Below are 22,948 nucleotides of genomic sequence, written 5' to 3' on the forward strand. Positions count from 1 at the left end.
CTTGGGATAAGTGATTAGTTAGGAGCTACTGGGAAGTCATAGGATCACCACGCTATACCTTTAGCCCAAACAAATCATGAGGTTCAATAATATAAATTTACGCTTACAGATTTCCCCCTGTATCACAACGATAAGATACCTGAGATGAAAATAAGTGGAGTTGAGAGCTTGCCGGTGCCTAATCGCTGATAATTATCAGCGTGGGACCCCGGCCAGAGCCTTCGTTTACAGGTCTCTGGTTGTCTGTTGTCGAGGACAGCACAGTCTTTTATCTCAGTCATACAGCATCATGGCTACTGCTGTTCCTCCTACTGTTGCTGCTGTTACCGAAAGTACAGGTGGAAGACTTGCTGGAAAGAGGATTGTGGTGACAGCTGCTGCTCAAGGTGAGTATATGCGGACAGCAAGGAGTTATCAGCCACAATACAGAGTATCTGGCATTTAATGTAAGGTAATCACAACACCGTGTCTAGGTAAGGTAATCACACTATAGTATGTCTGGTGTATATAATCACAATAAATCATTAATGCGGTGGATTTTGTCACAGTACATTTAGTCTACTGTATGTGAATGTAGCGTTCGTGTAGGTAACTACTAGTACTCGACGGCAATTGTGGATACTTATAAACACTTCAGGACATTTATTAAAGGAAATATATCGTCACAAGTGGCTTCATCAGTCGTTCCTCATCCACGGCAAAACATTCGATTGCTCGTAGGCAGTCGGTGATTGTTACCAAAACTATCTACGAACGATCTTAATCATCTTACTGGCAGTCAAATGCTCGAGTGTCCACTGAAGCAGCAGAATCCGCGTCGGTTTTATTTCCGAATTAAGTTTGTAAGCAAGGAACCAAAAATGGGAAATATTTTTTCTTGCCTTCACCACTCTGTGTTAGTGACTCCCGAGCCAAGACTGTATTGAGTCGTAAACACTTCCTTGGCACTTTCACTAAGTGTTGGAAACTTGCCCCCATCCCCTTCCTCTTTTTTTTTTTTGTTGACTTCTCAAGTGTGTGGTCTCCACCGTCTGGCAAAACGTTTAAGTTTTACATGAAGGCAACTTTTGACGCTGCAAGCTACAGAGAATTCCATCAGTTTTTTATTAATAAAAAAATCGTAAACATTACCAGAGGGAAATTGTGCTTAAGGTTTATTGAAATTCTTGTGAGGTTTATTGCTGTTCCTGTGAGGTTTATTGCTGTCCTTGTAAGGTTTATTGCTGTTCCTGTGAGGTTTATTGCTGTTCTTGTGGAGTTTATTGCTGTTCTTGTGAGGGTTTATTGCTGTTCTTGTGGAGTTTATTGCTGTTCTTGTGAGGTTTATTGCTGTTCTTGTGGAGTTTATTGCTGTTCTTGTGAGGGTTTATTGCTGTTATTGTGGGGTGTATTGCTGTTTTTGTGAGGTTTACTGCCGTTCTTATAAGGTTTATTGCTGTTCTTGTGAAGTTTATCGCTGTTTTGTGAGGTGTATTGCTGTTCTTGTCAGGTTTATTGCTGTTCCTATAAGGTTCTTTTCTGTTTCTGTGAGACATGCACTACTACCCTTGTGAGTCTCGTTACTATCCTCGTGGTTCCAGTGTGTAGACAGACGTTCAGCTTACAGTTGTTGTAATGAACAGCTGTTGAAACACATCTTTGCTTTACAGATGCGGCGCAGTTTACGTGTGTAAAGAATATCTTTGACTGACAGGCATTGCACATTACAGGTGTTTAAACGAGCTTCTGACCTATAGGTGTGAGAACAACACATCCGGCTAACGTGTGTGTAGCAATACCTCTGGCTAACAGTTGTTACCTTGGACAGGTGTTTAAATACACTTTTGGGTTACAGGTGTCTGAACAATATCTCTGATTTTCAGGTGTGTCACGACACGTCTGGTTTACACATATTGCCCCTATAGGCGTGAAATAGCACATCTGGCTGGCAGGTGTGACACTGTACAGGTGTGTAATTAATCTCTGGCTGGCAGGTGTGGCACTTTTCAGGTGGGTAACCACATCTCTGGCTTACAGGTATTGGTCGAGCCACACTGGAGAGCTTCCTGAAGGAAGGAGCCTCGCTGGTGGTCGCTGTCGACTTCGATGCCAAGAAATTACAGGAACTCGACTCCTGGCCCCGTGAGTACATCACCTATGTGTAGTCTAGACTTTAGAGTACTATATTTTCTTTTCCCTGCTCTCCAGAGTACTGTATTTTATTTTCCTTGCTCTCTATAGCACTATATTATCTTCTTACACTCTAGCATGATGTACTTTCTTTTCCTTAGCTCTTACATACTATACTTCCCTATTCTTATCCCTTTTCATTACTTACTCTGCGTGTCCTCAATGTCTCAACAATAGTTTGCATGTCCTAGACTAAACAAAATTTGTACGCAAAACTAATTACGTATGAAATAAAAATGATATAGTCCTCAACCCAGAGGAGTTACAACGACATTTCTCAAATCTAGTCCAGCAATGAAGGTGAAGGAACCGAATTACGTGAACTTCGACCCACCGAGAGAAGGTAGCGCAGTGGTCGGTCCTTACAGTTAGGTTTTTCGAAGGCGTTCAGATGTTCCATAGGCCGAGGCAACACTTGATGCAGTCAGCTGACATGCATATGCACCTGTGACTTCAGCGGTGCATCTCACATAACTCTGAGACTTTAACGGAAAATTTATAACTTCGACTCTATGCCCTGCATAGGATTACTCTCCTTCTCACCTGACCAAACCTAAGAAATTAGAAGCAAAGCGAGAAGCAAGACACTAGATTGCCTAAATCTACAGATGAAGATGAGGACATCAAGAAATACGAATAAGACACATGGGTATCTTTACTGCCCAGTTGTTTTTCCTGCACAACAAGCTCTTTCAGTTGAATACAGCGGAACACAAAACTGGGAACAGTAGAAGTAATTTTGATGTGATCGACCCGTCGCTGTTAGCAGGAGACAGCGACTCCCTCAATGCCAAGGCATTGGCAAACAACTGGAGGGACTATCCGCTTCCTAATAATGGTGACAGACTGATCACGTCAAAACTAATTCTACGGCTTCCAATTCTGGGTTCGCCTATATTCGACTGAGGTAGCCTGTTCTGCAGGCGATACGTTTGGGTAATAAAAATACTCACGTATTGCACATGTCACTTATTCAGCAACTTGTCGGTACTCTATACCATAAATAATCTGATTATGTATCTGACACAGCAGCACCATAGTATCTTGGTACAGGGGAAGTCTTCTACAACTCCTGCGCCGTGGTTCATGACCACCTGTGACGGCACCTCCAGCTGCTTCTACTCTAGTTTATAAAGTCTGGTCGCATGTTTATGCTTTACCCTACTGGCTAAGAGAGTTGCGCATCCGTCTGATGGAGGATCGAGGCTACATTACACCTTGCGCTGAGGGTCCACCCGGGTTTAGTTCTCTACTTAAATATATAGTCGAAGGCAATTAGTTTTTAACAAAGTTCCTCTTCCTTGGCAAGAATTTGCTTTTCTTTTACATACGTCCGGGTGTGAAAATCAACAACTGTTGCTCCAACCTATATTTAATAAAGAAGATAACTTGGGCCCCCACAGTAAAGTTTTCTTATATATCCTATGGTTTTCGTGAATACAAACTGAGATTCCGCAATATTGTAATTGTAAAATATGAATTAAACAGAGGCTGGTGTTTTTCACATCTTATTCTAAGATTATTACAATTATTATAATCATTATAATAATTCTTATTCCAAGAGACAAACCTTACTTGGAGATATTTTTCCTGCCAGTATTGTCCCGCAGACTGCGTGTGTGGCTGGTAACACAGTTCCGCAGATTGAACCCCAACCATTTCATTTTTGTCACCTTATTACTCTCACGGTGCGGTTGTGGCGTACAGGTGTGGCATGTCGTGTTCTCGACGTGAGGGATGGTCCTGGGGCTCGAACCCTCGCAGAACACTTCAGCAATATTGATGTTCTCTTCAACTGCGCAGGGTAAGTCTTCCCTCCCTCCTCACCTTGTGTTATCAAGCTCAGAACACCGGTGAATTAAGTTAAACAACATTTTATAGCCTGTAGGACACAACATGCAGGTTACAGCATTTTATTTAAAAGATGCTTCATTCACCAGCAACTTTATTAATTCTTAAAGAAAATGTGTAGTGGCCGAGGAGAGGTCTGTGAATTGCTGAGCAGACAGGGAAAACATCCTGTCTATGAGGCACTGAGCAGATGGGTGAGACTACCTGTAGCTGTGTGATAGCAGTGTTAGGATTAGTGAAAATTAGTTTAGCTAATACTTGTGAGGTTGAGAATGAACCTAAATTTTATGTAATTTTTTTTTGTAGTGGCGATCAGTGCCTAATTTGCCTTCGGAGAACTTTATCAAATGTTACTCAATGTTCCAGTGTACTGTACAAGTGTCGTTCGTGTCATTCATCAGTGAAGCACAGCTAAATTCTCTGATCTTTGTGTTCAAGTCCTCGGAAGTTTCACCTAAGTAATACTTTTCACATCCTTCACAAGGTATACTGTGGATCCCAGCAGAGGCATTCTTGGATTTGATTTTTTATTCAATCTTCGATGGTATTAGATGCTATATTAGCAAATACAATGTTTCCTATGTATTTTGGTACTGGATAGGTTATTGATTGTGTTGTTAACAAGGTGTATTATGTATTTGCTGTGGGGTGGAGTTTTGTTTGTCTTGTGTAATTTCTTCTCGGGTCTTCTACTGCAAGCAGTGTAGATCAGTGAAACAATCGTTGATGTAGCCACATTCTTCTTTGATCATTACTGAATCCTCCCTGGGTTCTCAGGGAGAATTCAGTAATGATCGCGCGACTTGCACTATTATCGTGATGGAATAGAAAATGTAGCGAGACGTCACTATTAGTAAGTTTACGGTAAACTATGAAATCTAATTTATCACCATTTTTTGCAGATCAAGAAGCCCATTAAGAAAAGAATTCGTCGAATATTTTTCTTTTTCTTTCATGACAAACTTTATTGAAGGATCCACCAGGTTTAGGTTGTTGAGTAGATTTAAGGTGTTGAGAAATGACTAAGATATCGTCTACTTATCTTAGCCATGTTACATGTCTAGGGATGTGAAATTTTAATCTTTCCTTCTCCAGATGCAAACGGGCCAGGGATTCTATCAAGACCATGTATGGAGTCCTCGAAAGAGAAATTTAATTGTAGTCGATAAACAGTTTAGTTGTTTCAAGGAAGTCAGCGGCAGAGAGAGGAAGGTTCAGTCGATCGCGAATCGTTCTGTGTAGATCAGTGGCTTCTTGTACTGGGTACCTTTGTTAAGCTGGGCGCAACATGGAAGGTAAAAAGTTACTTCTTTTTCAACACAGGCGATCTAACCAGTCTGATGTGCACCTCACGGACCTCTCCTCAGATATACTCTATCATACTTCTCGTTTCTATGAACAGATGAAGCTCCCAGTGGACGTAACATTTAAATAAAATGCCATAATTCGCACCCTGTCTTATTTGTTTTGCCATAATGTACGTTTTTGTTTTCTTAGAGATACTAGTAAATTAGTATTGACAACATAGCGTCCTAGGACTATTAAAAGTAATTATCTCCTCATTATAACGTCCTAGGATTATTAAAAGTAATTATCTCCTCAGCATAGCGTCCTAGGAAGATTAATGCTTCTCGTCTCCTCACTTGTTCAGGTATGTTCACCAAGGTAACATTCTGGAAACCAGCGAGGAGAGTTGGGACTACAGCTTTGATGTCAATGTCAAGAGCATGTACCACTTTATCCAAGCCTTCCTACCCCAGGTTGGTACCACTTTATCCAAGCCTTCCTACCCCAGGTTGGTACCACTTTATCCAAGCCTTCCTACCCCAGGTTGGTACCACTTTATCCAAGCCTTCCTACCCCAGGTTGGTACCACTTTATCCAAGCCTTCCTACCCCAGGTTGGTACCACTTTATCCAAGCCTTCCTACCCCAGGTTGGTACCACTTTATCCAAGCCTTCCTACCCCAGGTTGGTACCACTTTATCCAAGCCTTCCTACCCCAGGTTGGTACCACTTTATCCAAGCCTTCCTACCCCAGGTTGGTACCACTTTATCCAAGCCTTCCTACCCCAGGTTGGTATCACTTTATCCAAGCCTTCCTACCCCAGGTTGGTACCACTTTATCCAAGCCTTTCTACCCCAGGTTGGTACCACTTTATCCAAGCCTTCCTACCCCAGGTTGGTACCACTTTATCCAAGCCTTTCTACCCCAGGTTGGCACCGATTTATCCAAGCCTTCCTACCCCAGGTTGATACCACTTTATCCAAGCCTTCCTACCCCAGGTTGGTATCACTTTATCCAAGCCTTCCTACCCCAGGTTGGTACCACTTTATCCAAGCCTTTCTACCCCAGGTTGGTACCACTTTATCCAAGCCTTCCTACCCCAGGTTGGTACCACTTTATCCAAGCCTTCCTACCCCAGGTTGGCACCACTTTATCCAAGCCTTCCTACCCCAGGTTGGTATCACTTTATCCAAGCTTTCCTACCCCAATGTTGGTACCACTTTATCCAAGCCTTCCTACCCCAGGTTGGTATCACTTTATCCACGCTTTCCTACCCCAATGTTGGTACCACTTTATCCAAGCCTTCCTACCCCAGGTTGGTATCACTTTATCCAAGCTTTCCTAACCTAGGTTGGTACCACTTTATCCAAGCCTTCCTACCACAGGTTGGTACCACTTTATCCAAGCCTTTCTACCCCAGGTTGGTACCACTTTATCCAAGGCTTCCTACACCAGGTTGGTACCACTTTATCCAAGCCTTCCTACCCAAGGATGATATATATATATATATATATATATATATATATATATATATATATATATATATATATCCTTCGGCCAGACATTAGTGTTTGTGAATATATATATATATATATATATATATATATATATATATATATATATATATATATATATATATATATATATATATATATATATATCACAAACACTAATGTCTGGCCGAAGGAGACTCGAACCTACGAACCTTAGAACAAGGTACGCAGTGCTCTACCTCCGTACCACACTGGTCTAATACCTTGGCGCCCAGCCAACGCGAGACGTTTTGGTCCAAGGTAGCCAGCCTTCAGACAGGTGGTGTTAGCTGTTTCATCTCATCCCTTGCATGTATCGACCGACGAGAGATTTTTACAATGTTCAGAATCTCCTTCGGTCAGACATTAGTGTTTGTGAATATTTCGCTTGTTCTGCGAATTCTAAACATTATATTTGTGGTACAGATGCTGAAGAAAGGCCGAGGGTCCATCATCAACATGTCTTCAGCAGCCAGCAGTATTAGAGGCATAGAACGTCGCTGTGTGTACGGCGCCACCAAGGCTGCAGTCATAGGCCTCACCAAAGCCGTTGCCCGGGACTATGTACGTCAAGGAGTCAGGTCAGGCCTTCTCTTGTACTTTCCATAGGTTAAACTAGTTCATGATGGCTGGATTAACAGTGGCAAAGATAGGCTAATCTACACGAAGGATAGTCTTGACCTGGGAGGATTAGCTTTGACAATGGCTAGGCTTGTCGATGATAGGATAATTCTTAACAAAGATAAGTTAGCCTTGACAAAGTTGAGTAGGCTTGGCAAAGTTGCGTTAATGCTATATTCTAACATTTTAACAACTGCTCGGCCATAATGTAGAACAAACTACCTAACCTGTGTCTCCCCTGACAACTTTGTGACCTACTAGATTTTCTTTTTGTCTTCACTAACACCTGTGTGTCTTCTCTAACATGCTTACTAACACATTTGTGCCTTCAGTAGCATGGTAGTGTCTCCCCTGACATCAGCAGAGTTAAAATTCCGACAAAAACTTACTTTTTTCCACTTGCTCACCATTAATAAATGGGGAGTTTTCTTAGATTAACTAAAACAAGAGATGGACTGGTGGCAGCTTATAAGGTTTTTCTTTTCCTTAACTACAGCCATTTCCATTGCCACTTCTCTGACAACGGTTGCTACGACCATAGAAATATCAACTGCTATCGCTGTCAGACCGAGCCATGGAAAACGATATTTCACAGAACATATAACAGATGACAGCAACAGGAATGTTAGGAAATACTTTCTTAGTCTTACTGTTTTAAGTGAAATGAAATGGGAGAGAAAAAGTAGACTAATTGTGCACAGAGTTTCACGAATTGGTATGATAAGTTGAAGAGGCTTTGATTAAACATTGCTTCTCGATAGAGGCGGGGTCAGGAGCTGAGACTCGATCCTTGGTAGAAGACAAGTTGGTGAGTGCAAGGTATTGACGTGTTTCAGGTGTAATGTGATCTGTCCGTCTCCCGTAGCCACTCCGAGCTTCCAGGAGAGACTCCAAGACCTGAGTGACTCAGATAAGGTAAATTGTGTGAGGACTTAATATCCATTTATGATTCTAATACCACAGTTGGCTGTGATGTTAGAATCCAACACAGTTGTCTGTAGAGCACACAGGCGTGTGCTCTACAGACAACTGTGTTGGAAGTGCTAGTATCAAAGGTTGAAGTGTCATCGAAACTGATGGATGAAACGTGAAGAACCACGGGCACAGAAAACTGAAAAATGAATCAAAGAGATCTGTATAGTTCAATACATCTGTTGAAAAGGGTCTCTAACGGAGGCTCAAACATACAGATACTTTTTTTTTACATGTGCGCCTATTTTCTGTTCATGTGGTTTCTCACTTATGTGTATAGTTCATCAGTGTGCTCGTGGCTGCCTCAGTAGGCCTACGTGTGAGAATTATATCCCACAATTTTTTATATATTCTCTGAGGTATCCCAGTGCACGATTCCAGTTTCAACCAGGACAGTGTCGGCCCCATCTCACTTATGTTTCCTGCATTCTAGCACCTGACCACGTTTAACGTTAGCATTAAACCTCTTGTCTGACATCCTAGTTCAAATTTCCCACTAAACCCCAAAACCAGACGGAGCAGCAGATCACTAAAATATATCGTAGACTGAGAGTAATATAGATACGTAGTGAAACATTCGGAAAGGCAGTACATGCACTTAACTCAAAGACCATATAAAGAATTTATACTTATTACGTTCCAAGAATATAAATATATATACATGTTTTAAGAGAGTTCCAGGGTAATGGTTAAAGCATTTCATTGGTTCGTGCTGCTAAGATAATCTCAAGTTTGCTAACATAACTGCATTACTCACTTCACCTTCATGTCCGTCTTCCAGACCTTAGAACACTTTCTCTATTTCAGGAGTACATTGGCTGCATTTCTGTGTTGTAAGTACACCTTGAGTAAATTTGAAAGGTTTGGGCACTTACTGAATACATTTTCAGTATATCAGACGCTTGTTGAACACATTTTGTTCATGAATAACAAAAAGGCACAATACCGTGACTGGAACGATACACAAATAACCCGCACATAAAAGACAGAAGCTTACGACGACGTTTCGGTCCGACTTGGACCATTGACAAAGTCACACTAACAGAGGTGGAGCAGGACGGCTATATATAGGCAGGAAGAGGTGGAGGTAGTAGTAGTGGTAGTAGTAGTAGTAGTAGTACTACTACTACTACTACCACTACTACTACCTCCACCTCTTCCTGCCTATATATAGCCGTCCTGCTCCACCTCTGTTAGTGTGACTTTGTCAATGGTCCAAGTCGGACCGAAACGTCGTCGTAAGCTTCTGTCTTTTATGTGCGGGTTATTTGTGTAGTGTTTTGTTCATGAATTTAAGGGACAATTATTTTTAGAAGCATATTAAGTACACAATGTGTATTTCACGCTGACTTTTGAGCGCATTTTCTGTTTCCCGAGGAGGCTCAGTACCTTTTGCGTGTTTCAGGAGCACGTAGAGTACATGCAAGATAAGATGATAGGCCGTCTAGCCTACCCGGAGGAGGTGGCCAACCTGTGTGTCTATCTGGCTTCTGACGAGGTGATCTTCCTTTCCAGTTATGATGAGTTATCAGGGGTTCCACGTTGATGTGCTAAATGTTGCTATATCAAGGTGTTGTGTTACTTGATGTGTTAAATGGTATTATATCAAGGTGTTGTGTTGCTTGATGTGTTAAGTGGTGCTATATCAAGGTGTTGTGTTGCTTGATGTGTTAACATGGTACTGCAGCTACCACCATCAGCGCCACCATCATCACCACTATTCTCACCACAAATATAAACACAACACCTTCACCTCCTTGCTTATAACCTTCACTTGAGCCAAGAGCGACAACATACCTAATAAGGCTTCTCATTATTTTGTCTTAATTGCCTTTCAGTCCTCCTACCACACTGGTAACGTCTTCACCATTGACGGAGGCTTCTGTCTCTGAGCACATTACTGCTTCGCTACTGACGGAGACTTCTGTTTACATACACAACGTCCACAGAATACAGAATTTCAGGAAATCAGAAGAGCTGGAGAAAACCTTAGACAAATTCTAGAATTCTATCTATCGGGTCAATGATAGGCAAAATTCATACTGTGTTTATGTGTATTTAACTCAACTGGGAATCCCGATATGCAATGTTTTTGAGTAGAGGAATGATGAAAAAAATAAACTGAATTTCTATTCTCGTTTCGATTTCTCTCATTCATTTCCCTATAACAGTATATAAATATTCTCTTAGCTGTATAGATGGCTTAAATATTAAGCATTCATAGAAATAATTATAATAAATGTGATTATCTTGAAGTCGTATAAAGTTGTTACAGAGTTCGTAACTTCAATGGCTATATAGTATATGTCCTCGTTAGAAACCATGTGTGTGTGTGTGTGTACTCACCTAGTTGTACTCACCTAGTTGAGGTTGCAGGGGTCGAGTCTAAGCTCCTGGCCCCGCCTCTTCACTGGTCGCTACTAGGTCACTCTCCCTGAACCATGAGCTTTATCGTACCTCTGCTTAAAGCTATGTATGGATCCTGCCTCCACTACATCGCTTCCCAAACTATTCCACTTCCTGACTACTCTGTGGCTGAAGAAATACTTCCTAACATCCCTTTGATTCATCTGTGTCTTCAGCTTCCAACTGTGTCCCCTTGTTACTGTGTCCAATCTCTGGAACATCCTGTCTTTGTCCACCTTGTCAATTCCTCTCAGAACTTTGTAAGTCGTTATCATGTCCCCCCTATCTCTCCTGTACTCCAGTGTCGTCAGGTTGATTTCAGGATGTGTGTGTGTGTGTGTGTGTGTGTGTGTGTGTGTGTGTGTGTGTGTGTGTGTTAATATTCTAGATATGAAGAATTCGTGTTCTCATCAATCTTCTTAGAGCACATGATAAATTTATTAGTAACTAACTATGCGTAATATACTCGTGTGGATTGCCTCTAGCCTCAATACATTAATATAGTAATAAATAACATGTACAAAATTTAAACAAGGATGCTTTTATTATGTCTTCTTAAATCTGTGTCGGTGTACAAGAGTTAATTCACAATTAAACTCAAGGATACTCCCTGCGTTTACCTCATTTTATGCTCCTGTTATTCTCTGCAATGTTTGGGTGAAACCTGCCACTTCCTTTCTGAACGACTTAATTAAAGAACACAAAAGAAGTGCTCGTCATCCTGAGAGTAACAAGATTCTTTTCTGCCATATTAGAAGATGTCGAAATTCAGTTAGTCGGTCCGCTACAAGGACTATCTATTGGTCTTCTAGTCTTCAGAGGCGCAGTGTCGTTGACTCGACTCGTATACGTAAGTTAACACACTGCTAACATGAGTGAGCTCCAGTGCCGTCTCTGTAGATGCTTGTCTTCCCCAACACGTTAACAGAAACTCTGAACGTACATGGCATTACCAGACCTCGGCTTTCTGTTTCTTCTGACTTCAGACTTCCTTCGTCTCTTGACTTACTTCAGGCTTTCACCACCTCCTGACTGAGGCTTTCTGCAGTCTTGACTTCAACTTTCTCCTAACTTTTCTCTCACTCGCTACTTGATAATAATCAGGGACGGATGATTCTTCTCTAATTTGTGGGCCATGGCGTGGTAACTCTTATTCTACAAGACTTGATAAAGGAACATAGTTCATCAAGAAATACATAGTGTCTGGGGAACTTGTAATGCGATTAAGATAATCTGAGAGTTCGAAGCTTCGGTCGATTCTTGGATGATGCCCAAAATGAGAAAACTTGGGTAAAGTAATTAACTAAATATTCTGCACCACCACCTTCACCGTCGCCGCCGCCGCCGCCGCCGCCGCCGCCGCCGCCGCCGCCGCCGAGGCCGCCGCCACCGCCGCCGCCGCCGCCGCCGCCGCCGCCGCCGCCGCCGCCGCCGCCGCCGCCGCCGCCGCCGCCGCCGCCGCCGCCATCGCCGCCGCCGCCGCCGCCGCCGCCGCAGCCGCCGCCGCCGCAGCCGCCGCCGCCGCCGCCGCCGCCGCCATCGCCACCAGCACTACTGTCACCGCCACCACCGCCACCGTCACAGCTGTGTGACCCAGTGGTTGTGTCACAGCTCTGTGACCCAGTGGTTGTGTCACAGCTCTGTGACCCAGTGGTTGTGTCACAGCTCTGTGACCCTGTGGTTGTGTCACAGCTCTGTGACCCAGTGGTTGTGTCACAGCTGTGTGACCCGTGGTGTGTCACAGTTCTGTGACTCAGTGGTTGCGTCACAGCTCTGTTACCCGGTGATGTGTGACACCAGGCGGTGTGAGAGAGCAGCACACCGTGCAGGGACGTCTGGCTTCGGTGAGACACTTGTGAAACATATGGGAATCTTTACTGAAGAAGTCTTTTGCCACAGTGGCTTCATCAGTCCATAAAAAATTAGGAGGTGAAGAACAGGAGGACTTTGAGGTAATCAGTCCCTCCTGTTCTTCACCATTCTTCTTTGTATGGACTGTTGAAGCCACTGTGTGGTGAAATTTTTCTTCAATTTCCAGTATTTTGTATAAGTGTCTCAGTCTCCAAAGTAATTTTATATAGACAGTGCATTAATACATTGTCCAGAAACAGATAATACATTATTTATCTAAACAACGTGTTCCCCAGATCATGACAACAGATAATGTGAGCAGCTCTCAGCTACTTTGTGTAAGTGACAATGTACTCGACACTCACACATGACTGTTCATGTAGCGACAGTCACACATGAGTGTCCAAGTACTCACAGTCACACAAGGTACCCAGAACTTACCACGTGGAGGTGGCTGCTCTTCAAGTTCCTTTTTTTTTTTAATATTTAACAATAAAAATTAAAAAAATTAAAGAAATCCTTTTTGTATAATTGTTTTTTTTCCTTTTTTCCTTTATATCAGAAGCTGTAGCCAAAAAGCTCAACCAAATTTGGCAGTGAAGAGCTTGATGATTTTTTTCGTTGTTCGGAGGTAGGTCTTGAGGTCAGGTCTGTCCTTTGGGTCCCGGCTGAGGCCCTTCAGGGCCAGAGTCATCAACTGGTGGGGCTGACGATCCATGTTTTCAATAACCTGTTTGATGAGCAGGGCGACTCCCACCACATCACTTTTTGTTGTGACAGGCTGACCCATAGCAGCTTCGTAACTGTTCCAGGGGTTAAACTGCAAAAACTTGTCTACGCGGTTCTTTTCGTAGTCACCATAAACCCAGGGCTGGCCTGGGCGGACTGACAGTCCGAAGTCAATTATGGCGGTTTTTGGGTTTTTAGGGTCAGTTCTGTCGACCATCACGTTGTTTTGTTTAAAGTCGAGATGAATAATACCTTTTTTGTGGATGCTAATCAGGTTCTGAATGACGTTTTCAATGGCTTTTAACCAAAACAAGTCGTCTAATTTTTCCCCGCCTGTTTCCTGGTTGTGGCTGAGGGTTTCTAAATCCTCCAGTCCCAGGAAAGACATAAAATAACATCCTATCTCAGGAGACAGACCCAGAAGTCTGGGAGCTCCACCAGCACCTTTGAGCGTATCCAAGATCTGGGCCTCTCGGAGACAATCCGTTTCTCGGGTATTAGGGTCAAAGATGTTTTTGAGGACCACTGGTCCGTCGTGGCCTGGAAGATTCCAGAGCTGGGTCTTGCCACACCCTCCACAACCCAGTTCTTTAATCTTCAGGCGCTTCTCGTTTTCAAGAATCCACTGGGAGTCAATGGACTTCTCGCGAAGTCGGCGAGCCTGTGTCTTGAACCAATCCATAGTTCTCTAAGTGACTGACTTAGAGGAAGTAGCAACCGTGATGAGAGGAAGCACTCAAGTTTTTCCAGTCAGTCGGCTAATTTTCATTTAGATTTACTAAGAGGAAACCCGGTGATGTATTCCCAATAGTCAAATATTTTATATAGTCAGGCTAGAATTATTGAACCCGGGGAAGTAATCGGAATAGTCAAACATTTTACATAGTCAAGTTAGAATTCTTGAATATTAGTCATATGACTGCGCTAGTGAAAAATAGTGATGAATATTTCTTGTGGATGAGTTGTTGTGAAGAAGAGGAAGACTGTGATGATTGATTATTATAACAAATTTTTATCTTTGGTAAGATGTGTAGTGATGCTGTGAAGTGATCTGTAGTGATAGTGATTTTGTTCTGTAGTGATGTGTATTGATGGTGAAGTATTATTGATGTGTAGTGATGATGATGATGCTGATATGTAGATATGTGTAATGATGTTAATATGTAGTCATGTTGTTAGTGAAGGTGTTGTGTATTGATGTTGATGTGTAATGATGCTGATTTGTAGTGATGCTGTGTAGTGATTATGTTTTGTAGTGATGATGTGTATTGATGGTGTGTAGTGATGCTGTGAAGTGCTGTTGATGTGCAGTGATTATGATGCTGATGTGTAGAGATGTGCAATGATGTTAATGTGTAGTCTTGTTGTGTAGTGATGATGTGTAGTGATGTGTAGTGACGTTGATGTGTACTGATAATGTGTAGCAATGTTGATGAGTAGTGATGTGTTGTGATGTGTAGTGATGCTGATGTGTAAAGATGTATAGTGAAGTGTAGTGATACTGTGTAATAATGCATAGTGATTATGTTGTGCAGTGATGTGTAGTGATGTTGATATGTAGTGACGTTGTGTAGTGATAATGTATAATGATGCTTTGTAATTATTTTGTGTAGTGATGCTGCTGTGTAGTGATGTTAATGTGTATTGAAGTTGTGTAGAGATGTTCATGTGTAGCGATGTATAATGATGTTGTCGAGTGACACTGATGTGTAGTGAAGCTATGTAGTGAGGTTGATATATAGTGATGTAGTTTAGTGGTTGAAGTTACACTGAGGAGTCTATGGAAACAGAGAACGTTATTTATGGAAGCAAAGTGAGGAGTGTACATGTATGAGAGTATAGCAGTACGAAAGCTCTTACATAGGTGTGAAGCATGGTTGGTAAATGTTGCAACAAGGAGAAGGTTGGAATCTCGTCGCAGTATTGTTATATATATATATATATATATATATATATATATATATATATATATATATATATATATATATATATATATATATATATATATATATATATATATATATATATATATATATATATATATATATATATATATATATATATATATATATATATACATATATATATATTTCAACAAGTCGGCCGTCTCCCACCGAGGCAGGGTGACCCAAAAAGAAAGAAAATCCCCCAAAAAGCAAATACTTTCATAATCATTCAACACTTTCACCTCAGTCACACATAATCACTGTTTTTGCAGAGGTGCTCAAAACACAACAGTTTATAAGCATATACGTATAAAGATACACATCATATCCCTCCAAACTGCTAATATCGCGAAACCCTCCTTTAGAGTGCAAGCATTGTACTTCCCATTTCCAGGACTCAAGTCCGGCTATATAAAAATAACCGGTTTCCCTGAATCCCTTCACTAAATATTACCCTGCTCACACTCCATATATATATATATATATATATATATATATATATATATATATATATATATATATATATATATATATATATATATATATATATATATATATATATATATATATATATATATATATCGTGCCGAATATGTAAAACTGGTCAATTAGTAAGAACTCATTTAAAATTAAGTCCTTTCTAAAATTTTCTCATATACGTTTAAAGATATATTTTTTTCATTGATGTTAATGTAAAAACTTATAATTTTGCACTAAAAGAATCTTAGAAAACTTACCTAACCTTATTATAACAAGAACAATTTATTTTAGCCTAACCCAACTAAATATATTTTAGATTTGCTTACAATAATTTAATACTAAACAAACACAGTGAAATATATTTTTTTCGTTAAGTTCAGAATGATTTTGGCGAAATTATTGCATACACAAATTTTCACTTGTCCTATATGGCAAGATGAGCGTTGCTATTTAAGCCAAGATCGCAAGTTCTGCCTATTCGGCACGACATATATATATATATTTATATATATATATATATATATATATATATATATATATATATATATATATATATATATATATATATATATATATATATATATATATATATATATATATAGATCTGTCGTGCCGACTAAGTAAAACTGGTCAATTAGCAAGAACTCAATTAAAATTAAGTCCTTTCTGAAATTTTCTCTTATACATTTCAAGATATATATTTTTCATTTCTGTTAATATAAAAATTTATGAATTTGTACCAAAAGAACCTTAGGAAACTAACCTAACCAGGTTCCATTGAGTATATATGAGTCAAAACTCAGCAGGAGGTAGGCACTCCCAGCACCAGCAAGATATTTAAGCATCCATTTGGAGTAAACACCGAGGCCAGACGTCCCTGCACGGTGCGCTGCTCTCTCATGCCACCTGGTGTCACACATCACCGGGTCACAGAGCTATGACACAACCACTGGGTCACAGATCTGTGACACACCACGGGGTCACACAGCTCTGACACAACCACTGGGTCACATAGCTGTGACACAACCACTGAGTCACAGTGCGGCCGCAGCCGCCGCCGCCGCAGCCGCCACAGCCGCCGCCGCCGCCGCTGTCGCCGCAGCCGCAGCCGCCGCCGCCGCCGCCGCCGCAGCCGCCGCCATCGCAACCAGCACCACTGTCACCGCCACCACCGCCTCCGTCACAGCTGTGTGACCCAGTGGTTGTGTCACAGCTCTGTGACCCAGTGGTTGTGTCACAGCTCTGTGACCCAGTGGTTGTGTCACAGCTCTCTGACCCTGTGGTTGTGTCACAGCTCTGTGACCCTGTGGTTGTGTCACAGCTCTGTGACCCAGTGGTTGTGTCACAGCTGTGTGACCCGTGGTGTGTCACAGTTCTGTGACTCAGTGGTTGCGTCACAGCTCTGTTACCCGGTGATGTGTGACACCAGGCGGTGTGAGAGAGCAGCACACCGTGCAGGGACGTCTGGCTTCGGTGAGACACTTGTGAAACATATGGGAATCTTTACTGAAGAAGTCTTTTGCCACAGTGGCTTCATCAGTCCATAAAAAATTAGGAGGTGAAGAACAGGAGGACTTTGAGGTAATCAGTCCCTCCTGTTCTTCACCATTCTTCTTTGTATGGACTGTTGAAGCCACTGTGTGGTGAAATTTTTCTTCAATTTCCAGTATTTTGCATAAGTGTCTCAGTCTCCAAAGTAATTTTATATAGACAGTGCATTAATACATTGTCCAGAAACAGATAATACATTATTTATCTAAACAACGTGTTCCCCAGATCATGACAACAGATAATGTGAGCAGCTCTCAGCTACTTTGTGTAAGTGACAATGTACTCGACACTCACACATGACTGTTCATGTAGCGACAGTCACACATGAGTGTCCAAGTACTCACAGTCACACAAGGTACCCAGAACTTACCACGTGGAGGTGGCTGCTCTTCAAGTTCCTTTTTTTTAATATATAACAATAAAAATTAAAAAAATTAAAGAAATCCTTTTTGTATAATTGTTTTTTTCCTTTTTTCCTTTATATCAGAAGCTGTAGCCAAAAAGCTCAACCAAATTTGGCAGTGAAGAGCTTGATGATTTTTTTCGTTGTTCGGAGGTAGGTCTTGAGGTCAGGTCTGTCCTTTGGGTCCCGGCTGAGGCCCTTCAGGGCCAGAGTCATCAACTGGTGGGGCTGACGATCCATGTTTTCAATAACCTGTTTGATGAGCAGGGCGACTCCCACCACATCACTTTTTGTTGTGACAGGCTGACCCATAGCAGCTTCGTAACTGTTCCAGGGGTTAAACTGCAAAAACTTGTCGACGCGGTTCTTTTCGTAGTCACCATAAACCCAGGGCTGGCCTGGGCGGACTGACAGTCCGAAGTCAATTATGGCGGTTTTTGGGTTTTTAGGGTCAGTTCTGTCGACCATCACGTTGTTTTGTTTAAAGTCGAGATGAATAATACCTTTTTTGTGGATGCTAATCAGGTTCTGAATGACGTTTTCAATGGCTTTTAACCAAAACAAGTCGTCTAATTTTTCCCCGCCTGTTTCCTGGTTGTGGCTGAGGGTTTCTAAATCCTCCAGTCCCAGGAAAGACATAAAATAACATCCTATCTCAGGAGACAGACCCAGAAGTCTGGGAGCTCCACCAGCACCTTTGAGCGTATCCAAGATCTGGGCCTCTCGGAGACAATCCGTTTCTCGGGTATTAGGGTCAAAGATGTTTTTGAGGACCACTGGTCCGTCGTGGCCTGGAAGATTCCAGAGCTGGGTCTTGCCACACCCTCCACAACCCAGTTCTTTAATCTTCAGGCGCTTCTCGTTTTCAAGAATCCACTGGGAGTCAATGGACTTCTCGCGAAGTCGGCGAGCCTGTGTCTTGAACCAATCCATAGTTCTCTAAGTGACTGACTTAGAGGAAGTAGCAACCGTGATGAGAGGAAGCACTCAAGTTTTTCCAGTCAGTCGGCTAATTTTTATTTAGATTTACTAAGAGGAAACCCGGTGATGTATACCCAATAGTCAAATATTTTATATAGTCAGGCTAGAATTATTGAACCCGGGGAAGTAATCGGAATAGTCAAACATTTTACATAGTCAAGTTAGAATTCTTGAATATTAGTCATATGACTGCGCTAGTGAAAAATAGTGATGAATATTTCTTGTGGATGAGTTGTTGTGAAGAAGAGGAAGACTGTGATGATTGATTATTATAACAAATTTTTATCTTTGGTAAGATGTGTAGTGATGCTGTGAAGTGATCTGTAGTGATAGTGATTTTGTTCTGTAGTGATGTGTATTGATGGTGAAGTATTATTGATGTGTAGTGATGATGATGATGCTGATATGTAGATATGTGTAATGATGTTAATATGTAGTCATGTTGTTAGTGAAGGTGTTGTGTATTGATGTTGATGTGTAATGATGCTGATTTGTAGTGATGCTGTGTAGTGATTATGTTTTGTAGTGATGATGTGTATTGATGGTGTGTAGTGATGCTGTGAAGTGCTGTTGATGTGCAGTGATTATGATGCTGATGTGTAGAGATGTGCAATGATGTTAATGTGTAGTCTTGTTGTGTAGTGATGATGTGTAGTGATGTGTAGTGACGTTGATGTGTACTGATAATGTGTAGCAATGTTGATGAGTAGTAATGTGTTGTGATGTGTAGTGATGCTGATGTGTAAAGATGTATAGTGAAGTGTAGTGATACTGTGTAATAATGCATAGTGATTATGTTGTGCAGTGATGTGTAGTAATGTTGATATGTAGTGACGTTGTGTAGTGATAATGTATAATGATGCTTTGTAATTATTTTGTGTAGTGATGCTGCTGTGTAGTGATGTTAATGTGTATTGAAGTTGTGTAGAGATGTTCATGTGTAGCGATGTATAATGATGTTGTCGAGTGACACTGATCTGTAGTGAAGCTATGTAGTGAGGTTGATATATAGTGATGTAGTTTAGTGGTTGAAGTTACACTGAGGAGTCTATGGAAACAGAGAACGTTATTTATGGAAGCAAAGTGAGGAGTGTACATGTATGAGAGTATAGCAGTACGAACGCTCTTACATAGGTGTGAAGCATGGTTGGTAAATGTTGCAACAAGGAGAAGGTTGGAGGCTCGTCGCAGTATTGTTATATATATATATATATATATAAATATATATATATATATATATATATATATATATATATATATATATATATATATATATATATATATATATATATATATATATATATTTCAACAAGTCGGCCGTCTCCCACCGAGGCAGGGTGACCCAAAAAGAAAGAAAATCCCCCAAAAAGCAAATACTTTCATAATCATTCAACACTTTCACCTCAGTCACACATAATCACTGTTTTTGCAGAGGTGCTCAGAACACAACAGTTTATAAGCATATACGTATAAAGATACACATCATATCCCTCCAAACTGCTAATATCGCGAACCCCTCCTTTAGAGTGCAGGCATTGTACTTCCCATTTCCAGGACTCAATTCCGGCTATATAAACATAACCGGTTTCCCTGAATCCCTTCACTAAATATTACCCTGCTCACACTCCATATGTATATATATATATAAATATATTTATATATATATATATATATATATATATATATATATATATATATATATATATATATATATATATATATATATATATATATATATATATATATATATATATATATATATGTATATATATTTATATATATATATATTCTCCATGGGGAAGTGGAACAGAATTCTTCCTCTGTAAGCCATGCGTGTCGTAAGAGGCGACTAAAATGCCGGGAGCAAGGGGCTAGTAACCCCTTCTCCTGTATATATTACTAAATTTAAAAGGAGAAACTTAAGTTTTTTCTTTTGGGCCACCCCACCTCAGTGGGATACGGCTGGTACGTTGAAAGAAGAAGAATATATATATATATATATATATATATATATATATATATATATATATATATATATATATATATCTATATATATATATATATATATATATATATATATATATATATATATGTCGTGCCGAATATGTAAAACTGGTCAATTAGTAAGAACTCATTTAAAATTAAGTCCTTTCTAAAATTTTCTCATATACGTTTAAAGATATATTTTTTTCATTGATGTTAATGTAAAAACTTATAATTTTGCACTAAAAGAATCTTAGAAAACTTACCTAACCTTATTATAACAAGAACAATTTATTTTAGCCTAACCCAACTAAATATATTTTAGATTTGCTTACAATAATTTAATACTAAACAAACACAGTGAAATATATTTTTTTCGTTAAGTTCAGAATGATTTTGGCGAAATTATTGCATACACAAATTTTCACTTGTCCTATATGGCAAGATGAGCGTTGCTATTTAAGCCAAGATCGCAAGTTCTGCCTATTCGGCACGACATATATATATATATATATATATATATATATATATATATATATATATATATATATATATATATATATATATATATATATATATATATATATATACATATATATATATATATATATATAGATCTGTCTTGCCGACTAAGTAAAATTGGTCAATTAGCAAGAACTCAATTAAAATTAAGTCCTTTCTGAAATTTTCTCTTATACATTTCAAGATATATATTTTTCATTTCTGTTAATATAAAAATTTATGAATTTGTACCAAAAGAACCTTAGGAAACTAACCTAACCAGGTTCCATTGAGTATATATGAGTCAAAACTCAGCAGGAGGTAGGCACTCCCAGCACCAGCAAGATATTTAAGCATCCATTTGGAGTAAACACCGAGGCCAGACGTCCCTGCACGGTGCGCTGCTCTCATGCCACCTGGTGTCACACATCACCGGGTCACAGAGCTATGACACAACCACTGGGTCACAGATCTGTGACACACCACGTGGTCACACAGCTCTGACACAACCACTGGGTCACATAGCTGTGACACAACCACTGGGTCACAGTGCGGCCGCAGCCGCCGCCGCCGCAGCCGCCACAGCCGCCGCCGCAGCCGCCACAGCCGCCGCCGCAGCCGCCACAGCCGCCGCCACAGCCGCCGCCACAGCCGCCGCCACAGCCGCCGCCGCCGCCGCCGCCGCTGTCGCCGCAGCCGCAGCCGCAGCCGCCGCCGCCGCCGCAGCCGCCGCCATCGCCACCAGCACCACTGTCACCGCCACCACCGCCACCGTCACAGCTGTGTGACCCAGTGGTTGTGTCACAGCTCTGTGACCCAGTGGTTGTGTCACAGCTCTGTGACCCAGTGGTTGTGTCACAGCTCTCTGACCCTGTGGTTGTGTCACAGCTCTGTGACCCTGTGGTTGTGTCACAGCTCTGTGACCCAGTGGTTGTGTCACAGCTGTGTGACCCGTGGTGTGTCACAGTTCTGTGACTCAGTGGTTGCGTCACAGCTCTGTTACCCGGTGATGTGTGACACCAGGCGGTGTGAGAGAGCAGGACACCGTGCAGGGACGTCTGGCTTCGGTGAGACACTTGTGAAACATATGGGAATCTTTACTGAAGAAGTCTTTTGCCACAGTGGCTTCATCAGTCCATAAAAAATTAGGAGGTGAAGAACAGGAGGACTTTGAGGTAATCAGTCCCTCCTGTTCTTCACCATTCTTCTTTGTATGGACTGTTGAAGCCACTGTGTGGTGAAATTTTTCTTCAATTTCCAGTATTTTGCATAAGTGTCTCAGTCTCCAAAGTAATTTTATATAGACAGTGCATTAATACATTGTCCAGAAACAGATAATACATTATTTATCTAAACAACGTGTTCCCCAGATCATGACAACAGATAATGTGAGCAGCTCTCAGCTACTTTGTGTAAGTGACAATGTACTCGACACTCACACATGACTGTTCATGTAGCGACAGTCACACATGAGTGTCCAAGTACTCACAGTCACACAAGGTACCCAGAACTTACCACGTGGAGGTGGCTGCTCTTCAAGTTCCTTTTTTTTTTAATATATAACAATAAAAATTAAAAAAATTAAAGAAATCCTTTTTGTATAATTGTTTTTTTCCTTTTTTCCTTTATATCAGAAGCTGTAGCCAAAAAGCTCAACCAAATTTGGCAGTGAAGAGCTTGATGAT

The 22,948-nt window shown here is 40.9% G+C and overlaps 1 protein-coding gene across 1 annotated transcript; it reads left to right on the plus strand.

Moving 5' to 3' along the window:
• Positions 1-200: 200 nt before the first annotated feature.
• LOC128686436 (dehydrogenase/reductase SDR family member 6) lies at positions 201-10,572 on the plus strand. The gene is made up of 8 exons (XM_053773360.2): positions 201-386; positions 2,017-2,121; positions 3,877-3,973; positions 5,672-5,780; positions 7,266-7,420; positions 8,297-8,375; positions 9,838-9,930; positions 10,271-10,572. Exons 1-8 carry the CDS (start codon positions 290-292, stop codon positions 10,322-10,324), a joined length of 789 nt encoding a protein of 262 aa, XP_053629335.2. The 5' UTR covers positions 201-289; the 3' UTR covers positions 10,325-10,572.
• Positions 10,573-22,948: the final 12,376 nt, after the last annotated feature.

Source organism: Cherax quadricarinatus, chromosome 17 (assembly GCF_038502225.1).
Source record: "Cherax quadricarinatus isolate ZL_2023a chromosome 17, ASM3850222v1, whole genome shotgun sequence".
Classification (NCBI taxonomy): Eukaryota; Metazoa; Arthropoda; class Malacostraca; order Decapoda; family Parastacidae; genus Cherax; species Cherax quadricarinatus.